The sequence below is a fragment of the Lampetra fluviatilis genome, chromosome 3 (genome assembly GCF_964198595.1).
Source record: "Lampetra fluviatilis chromosome 3, kcLamFluv1.1, whole genome shotgun sequence".
Taxonomy (NCBI): Eukaryota; Metazoa; Chordata; class Hyperoartia; order Petromyzontiformes; family Petromyzontidae; genus Lampetra; species Lampetra fluviatilis.
Genome location: NC_136277.1, coordinates 14,018,515 through 14,042,656, shown reverse-complemented (window position 1 = coordinate 14,042,656; position 24,142 = coordinate 14,018,515). Strand labels below are relative to the sequence as shown.

Sequence of the window (24,142 nt, the reverse complement as noted above, 5' to 3'; positions counted from 1 at the left end):
ACTCCTGGAGCAAATACCTCCCAATTCTCCCCTCCCCCCATTATAAAACGCACAATTTTTATTAATATTTTTTTTATCAAAACTTCTTGAGTGACGTCTTACTTTCCTGCGCGTCTTCATAATCTAAAGGATACCGTAACACGTGGTTTATAATTAAATATGAATAGCAATGACTGCCTGCGGTTTAGCTTGAACGTCGGAGGCGGTGGGTGGTATGGAGGGGGGGGGGGGGGTGTGATTGCCTGCAAAGGTTAATGACCGACATGGCATTAATAATTTAAAGCTCCTTTGTCATTCCACTGTTGGATGAATTCCTTCCCCACACTCCCGTGTTGATCCCGTTGGTTGCTTGGAGGACGTTTGGCCGGCCTTGTGTTGATGACGTGGTTGGGGCCAGAACTTTAGTTACGCTGGGCAATACGGTAACATTTTTTACATTTTATTTTATCAGGTAAGGTCCACTGAACTATATGGTGCAGGTCTTTTTCAGAAGTGACCTGGCCACAAATGATAGCTTAGCGAAGTGGCTTATCATCACGTGGAAATATATAGAAGCCAAATATCCTAAACCAGTGGTTCTTAACCTTTACTGCAGCCTTGAAACCCCTTTTGGTTCTTAATCGTTTAAAATGTATAATCTTCTTGGTTCTTTCGGTAAAATCACGTAGAAGGGAAATAATAAAATAATAAAAATATCAAACATAATTAAATAAAATTCATCTTCTTGGTTCTTTTGGAAAAGTCATGTAGAAGGGAAATAATAAAATAATAAAAATAAAACAATGAAATCAAATTCATCTTCTTGGTTCTTTCGTTAAAGTCACGTAGAAGGGAAATAATAAAATAATAAAAATAAAACATAATAAAATACAATTCTCACGACGTTTCGGCCACAACGCAAGCAGCCGTCCTCAGGTGAAGAACAGAGCTGTCGGAAAGACAGCGTTCGGACGCTGAATCCCTGCAGTCACGAAAGCTTTAAATCGAAAAATGTATGTTAATTAACATGTACCTAGGTTTGATGAAACAAAGTAGTTGTACTTACATCCCCGTGCTTAATCTGTGTTTTTTTATGATTTACCTTCTAAAAGAATCTGGCCATGTCTCGCACCCCCAGGGGATGCGTGCACCCCAGGTTAAGAACCACTGCTGTAAACGCATGCTTTTAACAAATGTGTAGTGTTCAAATATTGACGAATACACTTCCTTATGAGACACACTATATTTATATTTAATGTCTGTCTTTGCGACATGGTCCCCTTACCCGATACCTGGGGAGGTATGGCCTCCGGACTCGGCGGGACCTATTCACTGGTGACCCGCTCGCCTAACGTCCTCCGGCTAGGACCTAGGGGATGCTGACTGACCCGACCACTCGGTCTGTGGGTCTGGACCACTGGTTACACTGAGCCCCAGCCCTTAGAAGGGCTGTAGACAGAGGTCGCAACCGGGTACCCGATAACCGTACCCTACCCGATACCCGGCTACCCGTACCCGACCAGGTACGGGTACCCGTTTGCGACCCTGGTGCGGCCGGGTACGGGTACGGGTAGACCGTGAGTCACTGGTGAGTAACTGTTTGTCACTCATTTCCCAACGTCTTGTCTCTTCTCACAATTCAAGTTCCTAGAATCAACCCACCCGCGCCTGCAACATGACTTCATCCCAGAGGTCGCAATCAGGTACCCGATACCCATACCCTACCCGTACCCGGCCGGGTAGGGTACGGGTACGCCCGGGTACGGTTACCCGTTTGCGACCCTGGTGCGGCCGGGTACGGGTAAGGAATCAAAACCCGTTTGCGACCTCTGGCTGTAGAGCTTGGATCCAGGGTCCTGTCTATCGAGGACCTATTCTCCCCCTGACCACTGGCCTCACTGAGCTCCAGCCCTTAGAAGGACTGTAGAGCTTGGGGCCCAGGGTCCTATCTTCATCCCGGGCTTCAGGCTTCGTGTGGAGAGATAACTGAGCAGGAGCTCTCAGCGCTCTGGCTTTTATACCGGTTCGTGGCTGGCTCCGTCTAAGACACACCCCTTCTTGGAACCTTCTGATTTACCCTGGGAGGTGACGTCATCCCCTCACGTTCCGTCGTTTGGATCCGCTCTCACCTCTGTCTGACCCCGGGAATTTCTCGAGCAGGAATTGTCGTTTGGATCCGCTCTCACCTTCGTTTGACCCCAGGAATTTCCCCAGGGAGGTAACGCTGCTGCACCCTGTTGACACCCAGTGGTACTGCAGGTTACTGAATGGTGTGTGGCGATCACCTCTACAAATGTTTTCTCCTACAACATCAGAGTGCAGCGCCACATTAAATACGCGCTACAATGACAATAGTTTAAAGCGATTTGAAGCTTTTTTTTTTTGGGGGGGGGGGGGGGGCAGAGCTTTGTGACGTCATAATTCAGGGGGGGGTCTGACTTTTTGTGATGCCGTGTGACGAAGGGGGGGGGGGGTAAAAAATCGTCCAAAATCGCGTGACGTCATTTATGGACGGCCCCTAAGAACCTCTGTTGTATACTGTGCGCGGGAAGTACGGCAAGTCCTCGTTTAACGCGGCTAGTCGCAGGTGCGTTCCTGAGAGGCGTCGTGTTAAGCGAAAAACGCGTTAAGCGAAAACGATTGCCCCGTAAATAATACAACGACGACAACGTTTGGTCGAGATGCGGTGTACGTACCACGTGCGGCAGCAAGATGGCGGGACAAATCACCGCCGTTACTGTATCATTCCGCGTTACCGCATCGCAACCGCTCAGCCGCGCAGCTCAAAGAAAGTAGTTCGTCGTCAACCGCTCGCGTTTTCCGCGTTCTAACGGTAGCGCGCGCTTCCGCGTTGTGCCAAAAGCGTTCCCGAATGGAATAACGGCGTTATGCAACGGCGAAAACGCGTTAGGGGCCGTCCATAAATGACGTCACGCGATTTTGGACGATTTTTACCCTCCCCCCCTTCGTCACACGGCGTCACAAAAAGTCAGACCGCCCCCTCAAATATGACGTCACAAAGCTCTGCCCCCCCCGCCCCCAAAATAAAACATGCTTCAAATCGCTTTAAACTATTGTCATTGTAGTGCGTATTTAATGTGGCGCTGCACTCTGATGCTGTAGGAGAAAACATTTATTAAAAAGTCAATTTAATTAAGTAGAACGTGTTGTCTGTATTTATTTAAAGTTACGCATTTTGATGTGACGTCACATTTCTCAACCCCCCCCTCCCCATCGTCACAAATGTCTGACCCCACCCCCCCAGGTCCGTGACGTCATTTATGGACGGCCCCTTATGGCGTGAACACGCGTTAAACGAGGACTCGACGCAATTTGCCAGCGTGTGACACGTGCAGTGAAAGTGCACGCGGTCCCGTTACACTTGACACTTATGACGTCAACGCGAGCGAGGGGGGTTGGTGGGGGGGGTGAGAGGGGCGGGGCGCAGTGGGGGGGGGGGGCTGTGGGGTTAAAGAGGCGGTGCCAAACGAGCCGCTTCACTCACCAACACCGGGGTCGTGTACGCGCGCGCGGCCGCTAAATAAACCCGCTCACTTAAACACAAGACGAGCTTCGCGCGCGCGCTAATCAAATGCATTGGCCTTGTGACGCGGTTGTTTTAGAAGTAGTAAAATTAATAATGATTTCTAGATTTCATTAAATAATGAGAGGCATTAAAAGTAGTGCCGGCTCCCAGAGATGTGGGGGGGAGGAGCTATGGGGGGGGCGTGTCCTCTCCCGGCACGCCGCGGCCATCTTTTTTTTTGCGCGCGGAGGGATCCTCGCGCTACTCGCCGTCATCGGCGGCGGCGGCATCGAGATCGTCGTCGTCATCCGCTATCGGTCGTGAATTAAAAAATAACACGGTTATTATCATCACAATAATAAGAACAATTGCACGGATTTCACCGGCGTGGTGGTTTTTTTCCAACAAGAAGAAGCAACAACGACCACATTTGGAAGCGTTAAATATATTTTGGTGGGAGTGGTTTTTTTCTCTCCTTTTTTGCATCTTCGGCGAGAGGTTTGACAGCTGACCGATTACGGACCAGGGGGTGATAGGGGGGGGGGCAATTGCTGATTCTGGCTATCGGGACCGCTACATTTGAATGATTTTACATTTTTTTAAACAACACAACAAATCGGGAAGATAAACACACAATTGCTGTTGCGGTACCCCGAAATAAAAATTTAAAAAACACAATTTAGTTGTCATTTGTAGCAGCGCTGTTGGTTTTGGTGTCGCGGTGGTGTTAAGTTGGTGAAGCGAGAAGAGGGAATTGTGAAGGAGGATTTGGTGAGAGCGCGGGGTGGTGGAGGAGGAGGTGGAGGAGGAGGTGGACGATGGGGAACAGCGGAGCCACCACGACGAGGAAAGGCAACGAGGCGGAGAGCGGTGAGACACGGGGAGAGACACGGGGACACGGGGAGACGTGGATACTGGAAGAGACACGGGGAGACTGAGAGACACGGGGAGAGACACGGGGAGACGTGGATACTGGAAGAGACACGGGGAGACTGGGAGGGACACGGGGAGACTGGGAGGGACACGGAGAGAGACACGTGGAGAGACACGGGGAGAGACACGGGGAGACTGGGAGAGACACGGGGGGAGACTGGGAGAGACACGGGGAGAGACACGGGGACACGTGGAGAGACACGTGGAGAGACACGGGGAGACTGAGAGAGACACGGAGACACGGCGAGAGACACGGTGACACGTGGAGAGACACGTGGAGAGACACGGGGAGACTGTGTGAGACACGGGGACACGTGGAGACACGGGGAGAGACACGGGGAGAGACACGGGGACATGTGGAGACACGGGGAGAGACACGGGGAGATTGGGAGAGACACGGGGAGACTGGGAGAGACAATGGGAGACTGGGAGAGAGACAAGATGGGGGGAGGAGACATGAGGACACTGGGGGAGACACGGGGAGAGAGACATTGGGGGGACATTGGGGAGACTGGGGGAGAGAGACAAGAGGGGAGGAGACATGAGGACACTGGGGGAGACACGGGGAGAGAGACATTGGGGGGACATTGGGGTGACTGGGGGATACACTCGGACAGGGACACGGGGACAGAGACACAGGAAATTATTATAATCATGATGACAATAATTTCCTGTAATCACAGGACAGGTGACAATTGAGATATAGGGGGACAAGAGGCGGACATGGCAGGCAAGGCGGTCAAGGGGAGTTAAGCAGATAGAGAGGACAGGGAGACAGGCGGAGACGAACATGTGGTGGTGGGGTATAGGCAGACAAGGGAGGGACATGAGAGAAATAGGATTACAGCCAGGGTGGGTGACAACGGAGGAGATAGAAGGGGGCCCTTCGGTGGCTAGGAGATGTTCACTACCTCGCCTGGTATACAGGAGGTCGTGGGTTCGATCCCGACCCTGACGCCTGCTGTATATTTGGAGTTTGTGGTGTCTCTCTCATCATCACGGTGGCTAGGAGATGTTAACTACCTCGCCTGGTATACAGGATGTCGTGGGTTCGATCCCGACCCTGACGCCTGCTGTATATTTGGAATTTGTGGTGTCTCTCATCATCATCACGGTGGCTAGGAGATGCTAACTACCTCGCCTGGTGTACAGGAGGTCGTGGGTTCGATCCCGACCTTGACGCCTGCTGTATATTTGGAATTTGTGGTGTCTCTCATCATCATCACGGTGGCTAGGAGATGCTAACTACCTCGCCTGGTGTACAGGAGGTCGTGGGTTCGATCCCGACCTTGACACCTGTATATTTGGAGTTTGCGGTGTCTCATCATCATCACGGTGGCTAGGATATGTTAACTACCTCGCCTGGTATACAGGAGGTCGTGGGTTCGATCCCGACCCTGACACCTACTGTATATTTGGAGTTTGCGGTGTCTCATCATCATCATCACGGTGGCTAGGAGATGTTAACTACCTCGCCTGGTATACAGGAGGTCGTGGGTTCGATCCCGACCCTGACACCTAATGCTGTATATTTGGAGTTTGCGGTGTCTCTCCTCTCCCCGTGGTCCCGTGGATTTTTCTCCGGGTCCTCTCTCTCCACATTTAGAGTCAACATCACGGCGTGTTAATAGGCTGCTGTGATAAATTCCCACGTGGTGATGATGATAAGCCCACTTCGTTGAGCGATTAGTTGCGATAGCCAAGATAGGCTTCTGAAAAAAAGAGCTATTTTCTAGCTCAGTTGGGGCATTCTTAGCTGGTAAAATACAAATAAAATGTTTTAGATTATACCGCGGAATTAGGTAGGTTGGGGATATTTATGAACTATTCCTTCGGTATAATTTCATATTCTGAGAATAAAGGGTGTCCCTTATTAAAACTCCCACGCCAGCAACCTTTGGATTTTGCAAGCTCCGTGTGTGATAACTATCACGGCGCCAGGCCACTGGGCATGTGTGTGAAAAAGAGCTTAATAGCTCATCGGATTTATCCAGTCTACACGCCGATTCTGATAAGTAAAACACAAATATTCTTCTGAACGTGCATGCAAAGCTGTCAATCCAGACGGGTTATCCAATTTTCGTGCACAGGGAAATTGAGTGTTCAGATCAATACGGCGTACAGCCGTTTCAATACGGGCAATTTTTTTTTATTTCTGTCACGGGGTGACCAATAAGGTCTGAATTGGTCTGTAATAAGGTAGGAGGCACTGATAGGGGGTTGACAGCTGTTAACACACCAGTAACTAAAATATAGTTTTTATTCAAATGAACCCAAGGGTATATACGTATATAGAATACGTTGAGTTATAGGCTCATGAAGGAATTCACCAGAACCTTTAAACTAAATGAGTTTCTTTTTCGATTTAAAGCTTTCGTGACTGCAGGGATTCATCTTCTTGGTTATTTCGGTAAAGTCACGTAGAAGGGAAATAATAAAATAAAACTTTATTTTATTATGTTGTATTTTTTTATTATTTTTTTATTTCCCTTCTACGTGACTTTACCGAAAGAACCAAGAAGATAAATGAGTATCATAAAGGTTACCGACGAGCGGAATGGGGAGATACAAAAACACGTGGGGACAGGATGGGGGGGTGACACAGGATTGGAGGGGTCAAGGTCTGATAGTCTGAGAAGTGGTGACTCTCAAGGGGTTACGTTTGGGAAGATCGAGGGGGGTGGTAGGAGGCCATGGGGACAGAATTGCAGGAGGAGGTGGAATCAGAACATGTATTTATACTGGAGGAATCCGATGAGCTGGGAAGCTGTTTCTTTTTAAATTTCCGCAAATGAATAGGGATGGTGGACATGTTGACACAAGGGGAGAGATACGATGGGGGTCGGTGGGGAGACAGCATGAGCGAGAGAGAGAGAGAGTTTGACATCGTGAGAGTCAGGAAGAGAAAGGCTGTGAACGGGACGAGAATTGAGACACGTGGTTGGGGGTGGGATTGAGAGACAGAGAGATAGTTCATGAGTCGAGGGATAAGACAGAATAGGCGGGAGACATGGGGACACGCAGATCGACGAGGGAGACGAGAGCCATGGGGATATCTTTATTGTGTTACGTGGAGATGATTGGAGCTTAAAGAGTAGTAACAAGAGGTGGTGAGTGAGTGACGCGGGGAAGCAGAGACACGGAGAATTGGTGAGGCGAACAACAGGGCGCAAACACGCTGGTAGACGTAACAGCACAGCGAGACACGGAGAGACACGTGGACACGGAGTGGGGTTGGTGGGACAAGAGGAGACGGGAGTGGGACAGACAGAGCACGTGGACAGCGTGACTTGAGATAGACAAGACGCAAGGATGGGGTCAGGTGAGAGACGTGACGGGGGGGGGCGGCGTAGGGCACAGTGAGACACGGGAGAGAGACATGTGGGACAAGGGCGCATCGGGAACACGGAGTGGGGTTGGTGGGACAAGAGGAGACGGGAGTGGGACAGACAGGGTGGTTTTACTAGCACACGTGGACAGCGTGACATGAGATAGACAAGACGCAAGGGGGGGGGGGCGACGTAGGGCACAGTGAGACACGGGAGAGAGACATGTGGGACAAGGGCGCATCGGGGACACGGTGGGGTTGGTGGGACAAGAGGAGACGGGAGTGGGACAGACAGGGTGGTTTTACTAGCACACGTGGACAGCGTGACATGAGATAGACAAGACGCAAGGGGGGGGGGACGGCGTAGGGCACAGTGAGACACGGGAGAGAGACATGTGGGACAAGGGCGCATCGGGGACACGGTGGGGTTGGTGGGACAAGAGGAGAAGGGAGTGGGACAGACAGGGTGGTTTTACTAGCACACGTGGACAGCGTGACATGAGATAGACAAGACGCAAGGGGGGGGGGGGACGGCGTAGGGCACAGTGAGACACGGGAGAGAGACATGTGGGACAAGGGCGCATCGGGGACACGGTGGGGTTGGTGGGACAAGAGGAGACGGGAGTGGGACAGACAGGGCGAGGAGAGGGGGTAGGACACGCACACACGTGGACATCGTGACCTGGGATAAGGGAGGAGACGACGAGACGCGGACAAGACACACGGGGACAATCTTAAGGATACAGTGGCATGGTGATTGAGACATTTGGTGCGCGTGTGTTTTTTGTCTCGAGTGGAAACCCGAGGGGGGGGGGCTGAAATCAGTGATTGTGAGGGCGGGGGGGCAGACGTGGCCACGACAGACAAATCCGTTCCGTCTCTTTAAGTCTGCTCCTACTCTGATTGTTGTGAGCGCGCACGTGTGTACGCATTGTTTGTGTGTGTCGTGTCTACGGTGTGTTCCGTACAGCCTCGTGTCTTTATGTTTGCGGTGCCTGTGTTTTTGTACGTTGTCCGTGTGCGCTTCGTAAGTGTTTGTGTTCGTCGCGGTCGATCTGCCCTGTGCGTGTTTGTGTTTATTTTCTCGCCGTGTGTGTGTCTGCGTTGTGTTTCCGCGTGCGTGGTGGTTGGTGTCTGTATGGTTGTATCTCTGGGGTTATGTCTCTGAGGCTTGTTTTTCTTTCAGTGTGCTTCTCGTTTTGTGTCTCGTCAGTAGGGGTTGCGTCCTAAGTTCCTGAGTGTGCGTGCGTCAAAAGTAGTTTTTGGTGTGAATCTGTCTTTGGTGTGAATCTGTCTTCAGTTAGTGGGGAGCGGTCGTGCAACGAACACGGTGACGGTTCCTGGGCCTCCCCTAGGTCAACTCAGCCTCAAATGACTACCTGGTGCTGTGTGTAGTAAACATCGCCACCGGGGAGACAAAGGCGGCTCGGGCGTGGTTGCTGACCACCCACACCCCCCCTCGTATGTCGTGCCGGCCTTCGTAGGTCCTCCTCCCTAACAGCACTTACTCCTGTTAAGGCTATACCCAAGGAAAACAAAACCTCTCTTATTAATCTCTGTGCGTGTCTACCGCGCGCACGCGCTGATCATATCAATTAACACTATGAGATCTCTTTTACCAGTGGCAACAATATAGTAGTAGGTTTTTACCCTTTTAAAGGTGTCAGTTTTGTACCAGTTTAAAAGGGTAAAAACCTACTACCATATCAATTAAATCAACGACTCCTTCATCAAAGTCAATTTCCTAATGCAGCAGCATCGTCGCGTGTAATCCTGCAGGGGTCTCATTGGTGGGGTTGGGTGGGAGGAACACGTGATGATTGTACTGTAAAGCACGTTTCCCGTACTGTAAACCCCCCCCCCCCCAAGTGTACAGCACGCCACTGTACACTGTAAGGGGGAGGGTGGGGGGGATACAGTGTGAGCCGATATCGGTTGCGGTCAGAGGTCGCGTTGCGGTGCGCCTTGAGCGGGGGGGGGGGTAGCGGGGGGGGGGGGGTAGCGGGGGGGGGGGGGTAGCGGGGGGGGTTGTGGGGGTAGCGATTGGGGGGGTTGGGGTGTTTACGTGGCGACTGGAGGTGACTGCACTCCCGCGGTGTGTGTGTGTCTGTCTGTGTGTATGTGTGTGTTTGTTTGTGTGTGTCTGTCTGTGTGTGTGTCTGTCTGTCTGTGTGTGTGTCTGTCTGTGTGTGTCTGTGTGTGTCTGTGTGTGTGTGTGTGTGTCTGCGTGTCTGTGTGTGTGTGTGTCTGTTTGTGTCTGTCTGTGTGTCTGTCTGTGTGTCTGTCTTCGTGTGTGTCTGTGTGTCTGTGTGTGTGTGTCTGTGTGTGTGTACCGTTCCGGCCTTCATAGGTGCTCGCTAACAGCACTTGCCCCTACAGTCTGTTAAGGCTATATGGGGGATCTTTGTCTTAATCTTTGTACGTGTGTGTGTGTGTCTGTGTGTTTGCGTCTTTCTGTGTATGTGTGTGGGTGTGTATGTGTGTGTCTGTGGTGTATCTGTCTGTGTGTCTGCCTGTGTGTCTGTCCGTGTGTATCTGTGTGTGTCTGTCTGTGTGCGTCTTTCTGTGTATGTGTGTGGGTGTGTATGTGTGTGTCTGTGGTGTATCTGTCTGTCTGTGTGTCTGCCTGTGTGTCTGTACGTGTGTGTGTGTCTGTCTGTGTGTCTGCCTGTGTGTATCTGTGTGTGTGTCTGTCTGTGTGTGTCTGTGTCTGAGAGCGGTAGCGGTTATCGCGCTGCACTACGAACCTGGCGACCCGGCTTCGATTCCCGCTCACGGCCAACACCGGCGACGATTATCTGAACCGGCCCTGGGCCTTCCCTAGGTTAACTCAGCCTCAAATGAGTACCCGGTGCGGTGTGTTAAATAACGCGGAACGCGGGCCACCGTTATAACGCGGGCCACCGTTATAACGCGGGAAGGTCACGGCGTGTCTGAGCGGCACGCGGAATGATAGAGTAACGCAGCGTACCCTCGAGTTTAGTTGTTATCTCGCTGCAAGGTGTGCGTAGCGGCATGTACAGCACGTCGCATTTAGCCAAACTTTATCGTGACATTATTATGGGGGGGGGGAATTATTTTCGTCGAACGCGGTTTATTCTTTTTCTTAATGCGGCACTTTTATATTAAGGTCGAAGAGGAAGCAGCTGTTTATCAAAGGGGCCGTCCATAAATGACGTCACGCACCTAGGGGTGAGTGGGGGGTCAGACATTTGTGACGAGGGGGGGGGGTGTTTGAGAAATGTGACGTCACATCAAAATGCACAACTTTAAATAAATATAGACAACACGTTCTACTTAATTAAATAGACTTTTTCATAAATGTTTTCTCCTACAACATCAGAGTGCAGCGCCACATTAAATACGCACTACAATGACAATAGTTTAAAGCGATTTGAAGCATGTTTTATTTTTTTGGGGGGGGCAGAGCTTTGTGACGTAATATTTGAGGGGGGGGGGGTCTGACGCCGTGTGACGAGGGCGGGGGGTAAAAAATCGTCCAAAATCGCGTGACGTCATTTATGGATGGCCCCAAAGCAGGTGACAAATTTGTTAAAGGTGCACTGCAAAATGATCAGATTGTTGGCCAATGCAGATACAAATTGGTAGGTATTTCGGTTTCCGCGTTCCTAAATCTTTTTGGGGCACGCTCCCTCCTTTTGGCTGTCATTCCGCCACCATTCTCGTCCATTTGCCATCAAAGCATCGCAGAATCAGAATATTTATTTATACTGGAGGAATCCGACGAGCTCATTAAGCAAGTTTTTTTGTATGCATGTTGAACTTGTTTTGCAACCGCGATAATCAGAGGTGCAGTGTTGAGTCTATGGGTAGTGTTAGTCTATGGGCAATGTTGAGTCTATGGGCAGTGTTAAGTCTATGGGCAGTGTTGAGTCTATGGGCAGTGTTGAGTCTATGGGTAGTGTTGAGTCTATGGGCAGTGATGAGTCTATGGGCAGTGATGAGTCTATTGGCAGTGTTGAGTCTATAGGCAGTGTTGAGTCTATGGGTAGTGCTGAGTCTATGGGTAGTGTTGAGTCTACGGGCAGTGTTGAGTCTATGGGTAGTGTTTGTCTATGGGCAATGTTGAGTCTATGGGCAGTGTTGAGTCTATGGGCAGTGATGAGTCTATGGGTAGTGTTGAGTCTATGGTGCAGTGTTGAGTCTACGGGCAGTGTTGAGTCTATGGGTAGTGTTAGTCTATGGGCAGTGTTGAGTCTATGGGCAGTGTTGAGTCTATGGGTAGTGTTATTCTATGGGCAGTGTTGAGTCTATGGGCAGTGTTAGTCTATGGGCAGTGTTGAGTCTATGGGCAGTGATGAGTCTATGGGTAGTGTTGAGTCTATGGTGCAGTGTTGAGTCTACGGGCAGTGTTGAGTCTATGGGTAGTGTTAGTCTATGGGTAGTGTTGAGTCTATGGTGCAGTGTTGAGTCTACGGGCAGTGTTGAGTCTATGGGTAGTGTTAGTCTATGGGTAGTGTTAGTCTATGGGCAATGTTAGTCTATGGGCAGTGTTAGTCTATGGGCAGTGTTGAGTCTATGGGTAGTGTTAGTCTATGGGTAGTGTTAGTCTATGGGCAGTGTTAGTCTATGGGCAGTGTTAGTCTATGGGCAGTATTTATTTATGTTGAACTTCTTTCGCACCGTACTTAGCCAACCGCTCCTATCGTAAGCTCAACGCTGAACACCGCTGACTCGGAGGTCTCTGAGAACATCTTAAACGAAGTTTGACTCCTACATTATTTTAGCGCATTGTAGCTCATCCTGTTTGTTTGTCTTGCACTAAATGAAATTCCTGTATAATAATTACAACATCCGGGATTGAGAGCTCATTGAGATAACGCATCTCCGTTTATCGCAAGGGAAGTCCGGCGCTCACAGCCCCTACAATCGTTCGGCATCTGTCGTGGTTGTGAGGTCACATTAGCGCACGGGCGGAGACCGGGACGATGATTGGGCGTGGCCACGGTGGTGAGATGTTAACTCCCTCGCCGGGTACACAGGAGGTCGTGGGTTCCATTCCGACCCTGACGCCTGCTGCTGTATATTTGGAGTTTGCGGTGTCTCTCTCTCATCATCACGGTGGCTAGGAGATGTTAACTACCTCGCCTGGTGTACAGGAGGTCGTGGGTTCCATTCCGACCCTGACGCCTGCTGCTGTATATTTGGAGTTTGCGGTGTCTCTCTCTCATCATCATCACGGTGGCTAGGAGATGTTAACCACCTTGCCGGGTGCACAGGAGGTCGTGGGTTCCATTCCGACCCTGACGCCTGCTGCTGTATATTTGGAGTTTGTGTGTTCTCCACGTGGTCGCGTGGATTTTTCTCCGGTTCCTCCAGTTTTTCCCTCCACGTTTAGAGTCATCATGCGTTTAGAGTATTTGGCCGCTATAAACGTCCACGTAATGATGAGCCACTTCGTTGAGCCTCTCTAATTTGTGATGGCCAGGACAATGTATAGCTCAGTGGGGCCTTGCTTGGTAAAAAAACTATTCGTTATTAGTTTAATGTTGAATGTTGAATGAGCCAATGGTAAAATAGACTTCCATAGTAAACTGGACTCCCATGGTAAACTGGACTTCCAGGGTAAACTGGACTCCTATGGTAAACTGGACTCCCATGCTGAACTGGACTCCCATGGTAAGCTGGACTCCCATGGTAAACTGGACTTCCATGGTAAACTGGACTCCCATGGTAAACTGGACTTCCATTGTGAACTGGACTGCCATGGTAAAATAGACTTCCATGGTAAACTTGGCTCCTATGGTGAACTGGATGTCCACAGTAAACCGGACTCCCATGGTAAACTGGATTCCCTTGGTAAACTGAACTTCCATGGTAAACTGGACTTTCAGGGTAAACTGGACTCCCATGGTAAATCTGGACTCCCATGGTAAACTCGACTCTCATGGTAAATCTGGACTCCCATGGTAAACTGGACTCCCATGATAAACTGGACTCCCATGGTAAACTGGACTCCCATGGTGAACTGGACTTCCATGGTCAGGGATTGGCAACCGGAATAACAAGAGGAGCCAATATTTTTCCAAATTTTGAAGGGCCACACTGCAGTCCCTTAAAGAGCCACCGCATGCGGCTGCTCCGGAGCGGCAGGTTGTGCCGACCCCCTGAACGAGACGGAAGGAACGTTGCAGGCCCACGTTCAACCCAATCCCACGCTTGTTTAGGAGCGTGCGCGCGGGGCGTGTGTGCGTACGGCAGTGGCCTAGCCCATCGGGTGGGCAGGCAGTGCAATTGCCATTGGGCCTCATGGGCTGGAAGGGCCTCGGCGCCGGGCTACATAGAGACGGCCAATTGGGCAGGCAGTGGTTGTCGAGGTTGCCAAATTTGATTCCTCAACACCGGAGCCCACGCCGGCTTTGGTACGTTTAAAGCTCTCGCTACGAGTGGGAAGCGCCCGAGTTCGATGCAGTGGTGCAGAGTGATTTAAACTATTAACTATTTGCTCTATAAATGATTTTTTTTACCACGTGGAAATTCATTGCAGGCAAATACTCTAAAACGCACGTTTCTATATGCGGAGGGAGAATCCGAAGGACCCAGAAAAAAATCCACGCGGCCACGGGGAGAGAGAGAGACATACAAACTCCAAATATACAGCAGACGTCAGGGTCGGGATCGAACCCACAACCTCCTGTGTACCAGGCGAGGTAGGTGACAGCTCGCCATCGTCGCGAGGTGTTAACTTAATGATTGGAATGGGCCCTGAAGCCGGGAACTAAATGGGGTTCACCCTATCCATTTTGCTCCGCTATTCATAGCCCAGGACTTGGCCACTTTTGGCCCATGGGCCTCGGTGCAGTGACACGTCCTGCACTCTGAGTGGCGAGGGGCGACGTGGTGGTGAGATGTTAACTCTCTCGCATGGTATGCAGGAGGTCGTTGCTTCCATCTCAAATCGGACGCCTCCTGTATATTTGGAGTGTGCGTGTCTCCCCGTCGTGTCGCACCCCATCCCTGCATCGTGTACCCGCGCCCGCTGCACCTTGGATCAGGCGTTGTCCGCGCGAGCAATCCGAACAGCCCGCACTGTAGCTCTGCCGCCTACAACGCCGATCAATAAACCCTGATTTGCGGGCGGAGGAGGGTCGCTCGTTCAAAGGTTTTTACGTCTAAGCAAACCTCCCCAATCCGAGCGTCGACCAGCTTCCCCCCGGCTCAAAGTGTGTCGATAGCACACGGTGTTCCACTTTTTTTTTAAGAAAGATAAATTGGGGGGCGGAGGGCGGGGTCAAACCCACGACCCCCTGTATACCAGGTGAGGTAGTTAACATCTCCTAGCCACCGTGATGATACTGAGAGGGAAAGACACGCAAACTCCAAATATATACAGCAGGTGTCAGGGTCGGGGTATAACCCACGATCTCCTTCATACCATGCGAGGTCATTAACAACTCGCCACCATGATGCCCCCTCCACATTGACGTAGAAGTACCCACACTTTACCCCTCCGCATGCGACCTGCCTGCTGATCGACCAACTGTGGCATGTGCACCAGTTTATACTGCTGGGTGGACGGAAGCGATGGCGTTTCAGAAACTCGGCCATTGTTTCAACTTCCGTTGCGGGATATCAATTAAAGGCTGCGAGTTCCGAATCGGAAGCCCCAGTCCGCTTACCCATTTATTGTGACCCCCCCCCATTCCAAGGCGCTGTGCAGAAACGGTGGGCATTCTTGTTTCGCGGGAGAGACCGAGTCAGTCCTGCTATGGGTGCGATGCGATTTCCGGCAAAGTGTTTATTTTGAGACTGGGGGGGGGGGCCAGGGAAAGCGGCTCCCAAGGAGTGCGACCTCTCGAATGTCTCGTTACTAGAAATAAATAAATAAAGGACTGTTTAGGAGTTGTTGAGTAGGATTGGGAGGGATGGGGAGGTTGCTTTAAACGCAATCGGATGTATTGCTTCGTTTTTTGTCCGTGAAAGGCTAGCCGCTCTTTCACGTGTGTGGACATCTCGTCGGCCTGCGAATAGATGAATAAACGTGACCCTGGCTCGCGTGGCCGCGTTCCTCGATTGACCGCGAGTCTGCGCTGGTTTTTTTGGTTAGCGTTCGCACCCACGCCCGACTTTCAGTTGCTCGCGAAGAGGGGGCGGGCGCGAGGCGGGATGTGTTGTTTATGGTGATGTGTTTTTTTCCCACATTAGTTTTAGGGGTTTCTTGGACTTTGCAGTTGTAAACAGTAAAGTCAAGTTCTCACCCCGCCCACCCCCCCCCGTTAACGTCAAAACAAAACTGTGGCAAGAGGCCCAGGATGGATTTCGAGAGCCTGCATTCTTTGGCGCGCAATTTATTATATTTTTGGGGGGGCGTAGCAACATGGACGGCTCTGGAAAAACAAAAAACACTTTCCCCCCCCCACGGCAAGGGTTTGTTTTTAGGTTCATTCGTCGCTCAGGTAGCGTCGTTAACCCCCTTTAGCTTTTGCCCCTCCCTAGGGGTTTGGCTGTTCGGGGTCCGAGCTCACGGTTTTGTTCGCCCGTAACGTGGCGGAAGTTGTTGCGTTCCCGAAGAACGCAGCGATTATGCAAAAATTGCGTCGTAATAAATAACGTGTCATAAAGCAACAGTCTGCGATGACGCACGAGATGCGTAACGCAGGGCCCGAACAAAGGCCGAGGCGCGTGGTGGGTAGCAGTTAGAAGCATCCAGCAGCATCCCAATGCTTTGTGTGATGCTATGCCGAGGCAGCCGTAACAACCGCTTATTCCTACTCGCGCGAGACGCAGTTCTGTCCGCTCAATCGCGTCATGTCCAGTTCGCTTCCCGTGTTTTTTTTTTAGATTGACCAACACCTCACTTATCTTGTCGATAGCTCTCTTATCTTTGGCCTTCTTTAATCTCACCCATCTAAACTGAAACTGAAACAGTTTTTTTATATTTTAGCTAGGTAATGCCCGCTGAGCAATATTATAGCTCTTTTTCAGAAGCGACCTGGCGATCACAAATAATAGCCCAACGAAGCGGCTTATCATCACCACGTGGAAATTGATTGCAGCCAAATACCCTAAACGCGTGATGTTGAGTCTAAATGTGGAGGGAAAAACCGGAGGACCCGGAGAAAAATTCCATGCGACCGCGGGTGCAATATGCAAACCCCAAATATACAGCCGTCAGGGTCGGGATCGAACCCATGACCTCCATATACCGGACGACATCTCGCCACTGCTTCAGCCTAATTCTGTACCTCTTTGTGTCTCTGCCAGCAAGACATCTCTCTCAGTTTGGCCATAACTCGTAGGGCCACTCCCAAGGACCTTCGTGGCCTATACCCCCCAACTCTCCCTCCCCCCCCCATCGTGCAACCAGTTAAATTAGCACCACGTGCGAGCGCCTTCCAATCGTTGACACAAGGACCCGTTTAAAATCCAGGTATTGTTCGATTTGCCCCTTCCTGCCTCCAATGTCACTACGTAAAGTGACCCTCACTACTTCGTGGGTAGTTAACCATAGGAGATTCACTGAAAGACCGATGAGCTCTGTAATTAACACGTACTGGCTCGAGGCTGCTGATAGAGATAAGCCCCAAATATTGCTTGAACGGGTGTGGGCACACTTGGAGTTTTTAGGGTGTTTGTGCATGTGGGTGTGCGGGTGTGTGTGTGCGAGTGTGTGTGTAGTGGGGAGCGGTAGGGTAGCGGTTAGCGCACTGTGCTACGAACCTGGCGACCCGGGTTCCATTCCCGCTCACGGCGACCAGTGACGATTATCTGAACCGGCCCTGAGCTTCCCCTAGGTCGACTCAGCCTCAAATGAGTACCTGCTGCGATATGTGTAAACATCGCCGCTAGGGAGACAAAGGCGGCCGGGCGTGGTGTTGGCTACTCACCCCCTCGTGTGCCGTGCCGGCCTTTATAGGTGCTCGCTAACAGCACTTGCCCCGACAGTCTGTTCAGGCTATACGGGGGATCTTTGTCTTTGTTATGTGTCTTTATGGGGAGTGCTGGTTTAGTGGTTAGCACGCTACGCTATGAACCCGGAACCCGGCAGTGACCCGAGTTCAATTCCCGCTCACGGCCACCAACACCAATGACAATTATCTGAAATGGTCCTGGGCCTCACCTAGGTCGACTCAGCCTAAAATGAGTACTTGGTGCAGTGTGTAAAAACATCGCCACTGGGGAGACAGGTCGTCGGGCCTGGTGCTGGCCACCTACCCCCTCGTGTGTCTTTGTAGTCAGGGGTGTACAGCTGGTGCATCTACCAGTCATCTCAGTCAGTCAACCCATGGCACCTGGGTCTGTCCCGTGACCTCCTGCCAGCAAGCCTTCGACACTTCACGTGGCCTCAAAGTGCACCTGGCCTGGTACAAGCGTCGTGGTGACGTCACCGCCACTTAGTGGCGAATGGCGAGTGTTTGTGTGTGTATATATGTGTGCCTGTATGGGGAGCGGATAGTGCGCTGCGCGACGAACCCGTGACGGCGTCGTCAGTAGTTCCCAGGCAATCCTGCGGAGGGTGCCACCTCCACAGAAATATCGCCTAACCCAGGGGTCGGCAACCAAAATAACAAGAAGAGCCATTTCTTTCCAATTCGGTACAAAATTCAGTATTTCAAGAGCCGCAATGCATCTATGTACATACGTACATATCGTCAAGAAGCAGCCCGTAAAGAGCCGCATGCGGCTCCGGAGCCGTAGGTTGCCGACCCCTGGCCTAACCCTAACCCCCCCCCACCCAAACTATTGTAAAGAATTCAAATGCAATGTGGCTTTTTATATCGCCGTCGACATGCGAAAAAAACCCAAACTTCCAGATGCTCTGCAGGATAGTGGGCTCATTTGTGAGCTGGAGTCTCGGTCATAGGCAGAGTTAGAAAGGAAGGCCTCAATCATGGACTTGAACAGGGTCTTGAAGTTGACTGCATGGTTGCTGCTGCTATTTTTATTTTACCAGGTAAGAAGCGACCTGGCCATGCAAACGATAGCTCAACAAAGTGGCTTATCATCATGTGGACATTTCAAGTAGCCAAATACTCTCTAAAACGCGTGATGTTGATTCGAAATGTGGAGGGAAAAACCGGAGGACCCGGAGAAAAATCCATGCGACCACGGGGAGAGAAACATGCAAACTCCAAAGGGTAAAAACCTACTACTATACCGCAGGCGTCAGGGTCTTGATCGAACCCACGACCTCCTGTATACCCGGCGAGGGAGTTAACATCTCGCCATCGTGGCTGGGAGCTACATACTATGGGGACCGCAGGTGAGAAATGAGTGACCACCTATTAAGTGAATGTTGACTGGGGAGCCTCGAAAGAAGCTCTTAAATTCCTCGAGTGGAGAGTTCATGGAGGAGAGTAGAGTATGTATGGTTTGAATACATGGAGTGCCTTGAAGATCCTTAACATGTATCTGGGACTTGATTGGGGAACCACTCAGAACCGTCAAGGCACACACGTGTAACTCGCTCGTTACTGGATTGGAGATTCTAAATTAAACCCGTTGTTTTTAAGCTACAATTCCACAAATGGAAAACCTTGCCTATCAGCGGTGCGACAATGCAGTGTTTTACTAACGATCGGTTACTAAGGCTCATGATAACAGGCATTGAATCACGTGTGAAAGAACCGATAATTGTCTATTCATGCATTTTATATTCAAGTGATATGTTGCAACGTTCTGACCCGTCCTCTACTGGACATCTGTGAAAAAGAGCTTTGCGGCTCATCGGATTCCTCCTCCAGTATAAATAAATATTCTGATTCTGATGTCACACGTAGGCTAATGGATTGAACAAAACTCAACAAAGCAAGAAGACATCAAAAACCCCAAAACATCAACAAATGAGATGGTAAAAACCATATGACAAAATAATGATTTTGGTTTAATTTGAATCAGCGGCCCTGAATTGCGACAATTTGTCAATTTGTCCAGGGTGGTGAATCGTTAAACCCCTGTTGTCAGCAAGTTTCACATTTGGTGACACTTTTCAGAAAACCGGAATAACAGCAGCAGCAGAAGCATCTGCAGAAGCAGTAGCAGCAGCAGTAGTAGAAGTAGCAGCAGCAGTAGAAGCAGCAGCAGTAGCAGCAGTAGTAGAAGTAGCAGCAGCAGTAGAAGCAGCAGCAGTAGCAGCAGTAGTAGTAGAAGTAGCAGCAGCAGTAGAAGCAGCAGCAGTAGTAGAAGTAGCAGCAGCAGTAGAAGCAGCATCAGCAGTAGCAGCAGCAGTAGTAGAAGTAGCAGCAGCAGTAGAAGTAGCAGCTCGGGATGATTCTCATTTAGTTTACTCTCAAAATGTTGTGATGCCAGCTGTCAGCATTGGGCGGGGTACAGCTCGCTCAGGTGGAGGGGCGAGGGGGGTAGAGGGGGAAACCCACCCTCACACCTTGCAGCCCCATGACGAACAGACACCTGGCAAGCCGTGGTAGGGTCACCCATCCAAGTACTAACCAGGCTCAACTCAGCTGAGCTTTCGAGATGTGACAAGATAGGTCGCATCCTCAGCACTGCCGTTTCCTGGTACACACCCCTCAGCCCCGTGACGAACAACAAACACCTGGCAAGCCATCGTACGGTCACCCATCCAAGTAATAACCAGGCTCAACTCTGCTTAGCTTCGGAGATTTGATATGATAGGTTGCATTTATGATGATTTGGTCATAGGCACCACATCCCTAACAACGCTAAACTAAGCTAGAACCTAAACTAATTTTTATTTTACCAGGTAACGCCCATTGAGCTATATGGCTCCTTTTCAGAATTGACCTGGCCACATATGATAGGTCAACGAAGTGGCTCATCATATGGACATTTCTAGCAGCCAAATACTCTAAAATGCATGGTGTCGATTCCAAAACTTGGGAGAGACAAACCGGAGAACCCGGAGAAAAACCCATGCGACTACGGGGAGAACATGCGAGCTCCAAATATGCAAGCGTTAGAGTCGAGCGCCTCTTCCTCCTGTAGGCACGATTTATTTGGCTGTTTTCTGTGTTGGCAAGTGGTGTACAACTTTCATCCATCTTTTCTTGGATTTTCTGTTTGCACATAGTCACTTTAAGATGTTTTCTTGTTCATGTTTTAGTTTTTTTGTTTGTTGCGGTTGCACCCGATTCAAGAGCCGAATGGCTCACAGGGCAAAACCTAATAAATGAAACTTGAAACTTTCATCGTCAAAGATGGCTTACGACAGAGGGGAGTAAGGTGTACTTCCGTGAGCCAGCGCTGGTGAAGTCAGGGGCTTGGTGGATCACGCAGATTCGTCAAACTTCCATCGCAAGGAATGGCACTTCGGGTAATGGCGGCACTGCTTGAAGGCCATCACCAAACGTGTGGTGGGATTATTTGGCTGCTCTGAATCTCAAAATGATGATCAGCCACTTGGTTTAGCTATCATTTGTGGCCAGGTCGCTTCTGAAAAAGAAGCTAAATAGCTCAGTGGACTTTACCTGGAATTTTTTTTATTTCCTTTTCCATACTTTGTACTCTTATCGGGTTTCTGTTGTATTGTTTTATTGTTGTTAATTTCTGACCCCATGCCCCTACCTGGACAACCGTGAAAAAGATGCTTCGTAGCTCATCGATTTCTCCAGGATAACTAAAGATTCAGATTTTTATCTGATCTGAGCTTTATCTCACTCTGTCACGAAAAATCGACAAGCAGAGATTTTGATGAAGAGGCAGGAAGAACGCCCCGTGGCATGCAGGCCAGAGGTCGCAACCGGGTGCCCGATACCCGTACCCTACCCAATACCCGGCTACCCGTACCGGGCCGGGTACGGGTACCCGTTTGCGACCCTGGTGTGGCCGGGTACGGGTACGGGTAGGCCATGAGTCACTGCTGAGTAACTGTTTGTCACTCACTTCCCAACGTCTTGTCTCTTCTCACAATTCAAGTTCCTAGAATCAACCCACCCGCGCCTGCAACATGGCTTCATCCCAGAGGTCGCAATCGGGTACCCGTACCCTACTCGATACCCGGCCGGGTACGGGTAGCCGGGTATCGGGTAGGGTACTGGTACGGGTACCCGTTTTCGACCCTGGTGCGGCCGGGTACGGGTAAGGAATCAAAACCCGTTTGCGACCTCTGATGCAGGCACGATTTATATCAGGTTCTGCGCTAAACGGGACATGGCTCTTCACAAGCCACAGTGCGGCTCGTATGCAGCTGCCCATGCTGAATTGGGGCCACCGTGTACAGAGCTATTCACTAGTCCGGGATAACCAACTATTTAAAGAATGTTAATGCGCCCGCTTAAAATAAACTAACACTCAACCCGCCTCACCTCCTTGTGTAAATCTCATCGAATCAGTCGTTTGCTGAATAAATTTCTGGCTTTTTATCTTGGGCCAGGGCCAAAATTTAGTGAACAAGTCTGGTTTGTGCCGGTTTATTGTACTTGGCAAAAACGTATACGATTTCACGTTGGAGTAATTGTTTTCCAGCCATCGAATGAGATTGTAGTGTAGCTTGGATGACTGCATTGGTTTCCACTCAATTAAAATGCCTTTGATTGTCTACAAATGGGGAGATCAAATGGAAATTGATACTAGTCTTTTCTAGAATGATTGATAATATTTAAGTTGTCATTGGTAGAGAAACATTTTCTAAACCTTGCTTACTGATTCGAATGGATGGCTTCAACATATTTATCTTTGCAATAATCTTCAAACAATGTACATACGAGCGACAAGAGGCTAATGGGTCTGTGGTTCTTTCAAGTCTGTTCCTTATGAAAAGTTTTCAACACAAATAGTAATTGTTGCATCGTTCCATGAATGAAATATTTTCACTTCTGTGTGTACACGGAGTGAAAAGATGGGCTACTTTTGTTTCAAGAGCTGATCTTTGATGATGCCCACAGTTACAACATATGCTCCCGAAGCATTCCTTTTACTGGTAGGAACCTACTGGTTACACCAGCCCACAGGGGATTATTGTGTCCGTCGTACAGGGAAGGGCTAGGTGGGGAGGGAGGGGCTGGGTGGGGAGGGGCTGGGTAGGGTGGGGGTGGGGAGGGGCTGGGTGGGGAGGGTGGGGCTGGGTGGGGGGTGGGAGGGGTGGGGCTGGTTGGGGAGGGGCTGGTCACCCCGTGGTGCCCTTATAAAACTCAACGTTTAACCGACTCACGCCGGCTTGTGCCCGCCCTCACAGTCGGCCATATTTGCGGAATACACCACGCCGTCGTTGACCCTGGCCATTGACCGAGCAACCCAACGTTCCTACTAGCTCCCTCCGCAGGAATGTGTTTTTCATACGGTGAAGAGCAGAGTTCAGTTAAAGTGTAACATCTGGAACTTTGTCTTCATCTGAGAAAAAAAACTTGTATTTGTTGTTGTAATGTTCTGACCTGCCCCCTAACTGGAAAAAAAATAGATTTATAGCTCATCGGATTGGCGGAGACGGAATCACTCGTTTAGCGGCGGAAATTTCAAGTTCGAAATAACGTTTTGGACGAGCGGCATCTTCGTCATACGTTACGCTTTGAAGAAGTTATCCAACTCGATTTTTGTAGTGATCATCCAACACTAACCCCCCCCCAACTCCGGGCGCGTTACTTAACACCGCTAACCCAACGCTCACCCGAGGACTGTGAACCTCGGCATGTAAATAGGGCGACTGTGCGCTAAGCGAGCTGGCGGCGACGGCGAAACCGCGAGCCTCGTCGCTACCCCCCCGCGAAAAGAGCATTGGAGAGAAGCTAATGAGCGTAAAAATACAGCCCAAGAAACGTAGCCCTAGGGGAGGTAGGGGGGTGGTGGTGGGGGTCGAGTGTGGGACATGCGTGCGGTCCGCCCTCGGCCGGTGAATTCAGGAACATTTTGAAATCGGAGTTTGCAAAAAATAGACGTGGGATGTGGCCTCGCCAAGTTAAACCGTTGGTACACAACAGCGCCATATTAGGCTTAAGGCAAACAGTGAGCCGCTTGTTCAGCAGTCTTAGCGTGCACACACACGTGCACGAGGCCCTCGCCTGCGGAGCCCAACCATACATCCTCACAGCAAGCAGCGGCAGCGGCTTTTGGCTGGCTGTCGAACAAAGACGGTCGCCACACCGCGTGGCACTTTCAGATGCGCTTCTGCGGCCGTACCTGGAACGCTCTTCCTCCCAAAGATTATCAAGCCGCTAGGAGCTACGCACTTTAAAATCGACATTGAAGACTCATTTTTGTAACAACTGTTTAGTTTGTTGTCCTTCCCCCGCACCACCCATTGGCATGGCTGACTACGTAAGCAGTTCAATGTGCATACACGCAAACATGCTTTTTATGGCGATATATCCTGATCGTGACGTGTAGAGGGATTATCAAAGTGCTTAGGAAAGAATGGACACACGTCGAATGAACATTTGTTACTCATGTACGTACGTTGAACTTCTTTCGCACCGAACGTAGCAAAACCGCGCTAATGAGAG

At 50.3% G+C, this 24,142-nt stretch overlaps 1 protein-coding gene across 1 annotated transcript in view; it reads left to right on the top strand.

Moving 5' to 3' along the window:
• The first annotated feature begins 3,760 nt into the window (after positions 1-3,760).
• LOC144953095 (cAMP-dependent protein kinase catalytic subunit alpha-like) overlaps positions 3,761-24,142 on the top strand; it is a 98,750-nt gene continuing 78,368 nt past the window's right edge. The window contains exon 1 of the mRNA XM_078883636.1: positions 3,761-4,375. Coding sequence (XP_078739762.1) covers positions 4,324-4,375 — 52 coding nt within the window. The 5' untranslated portion in view covers positions 3,761-4,323. The remainder of the gene's footprint in view (positions 4,376-24,142) is intronic.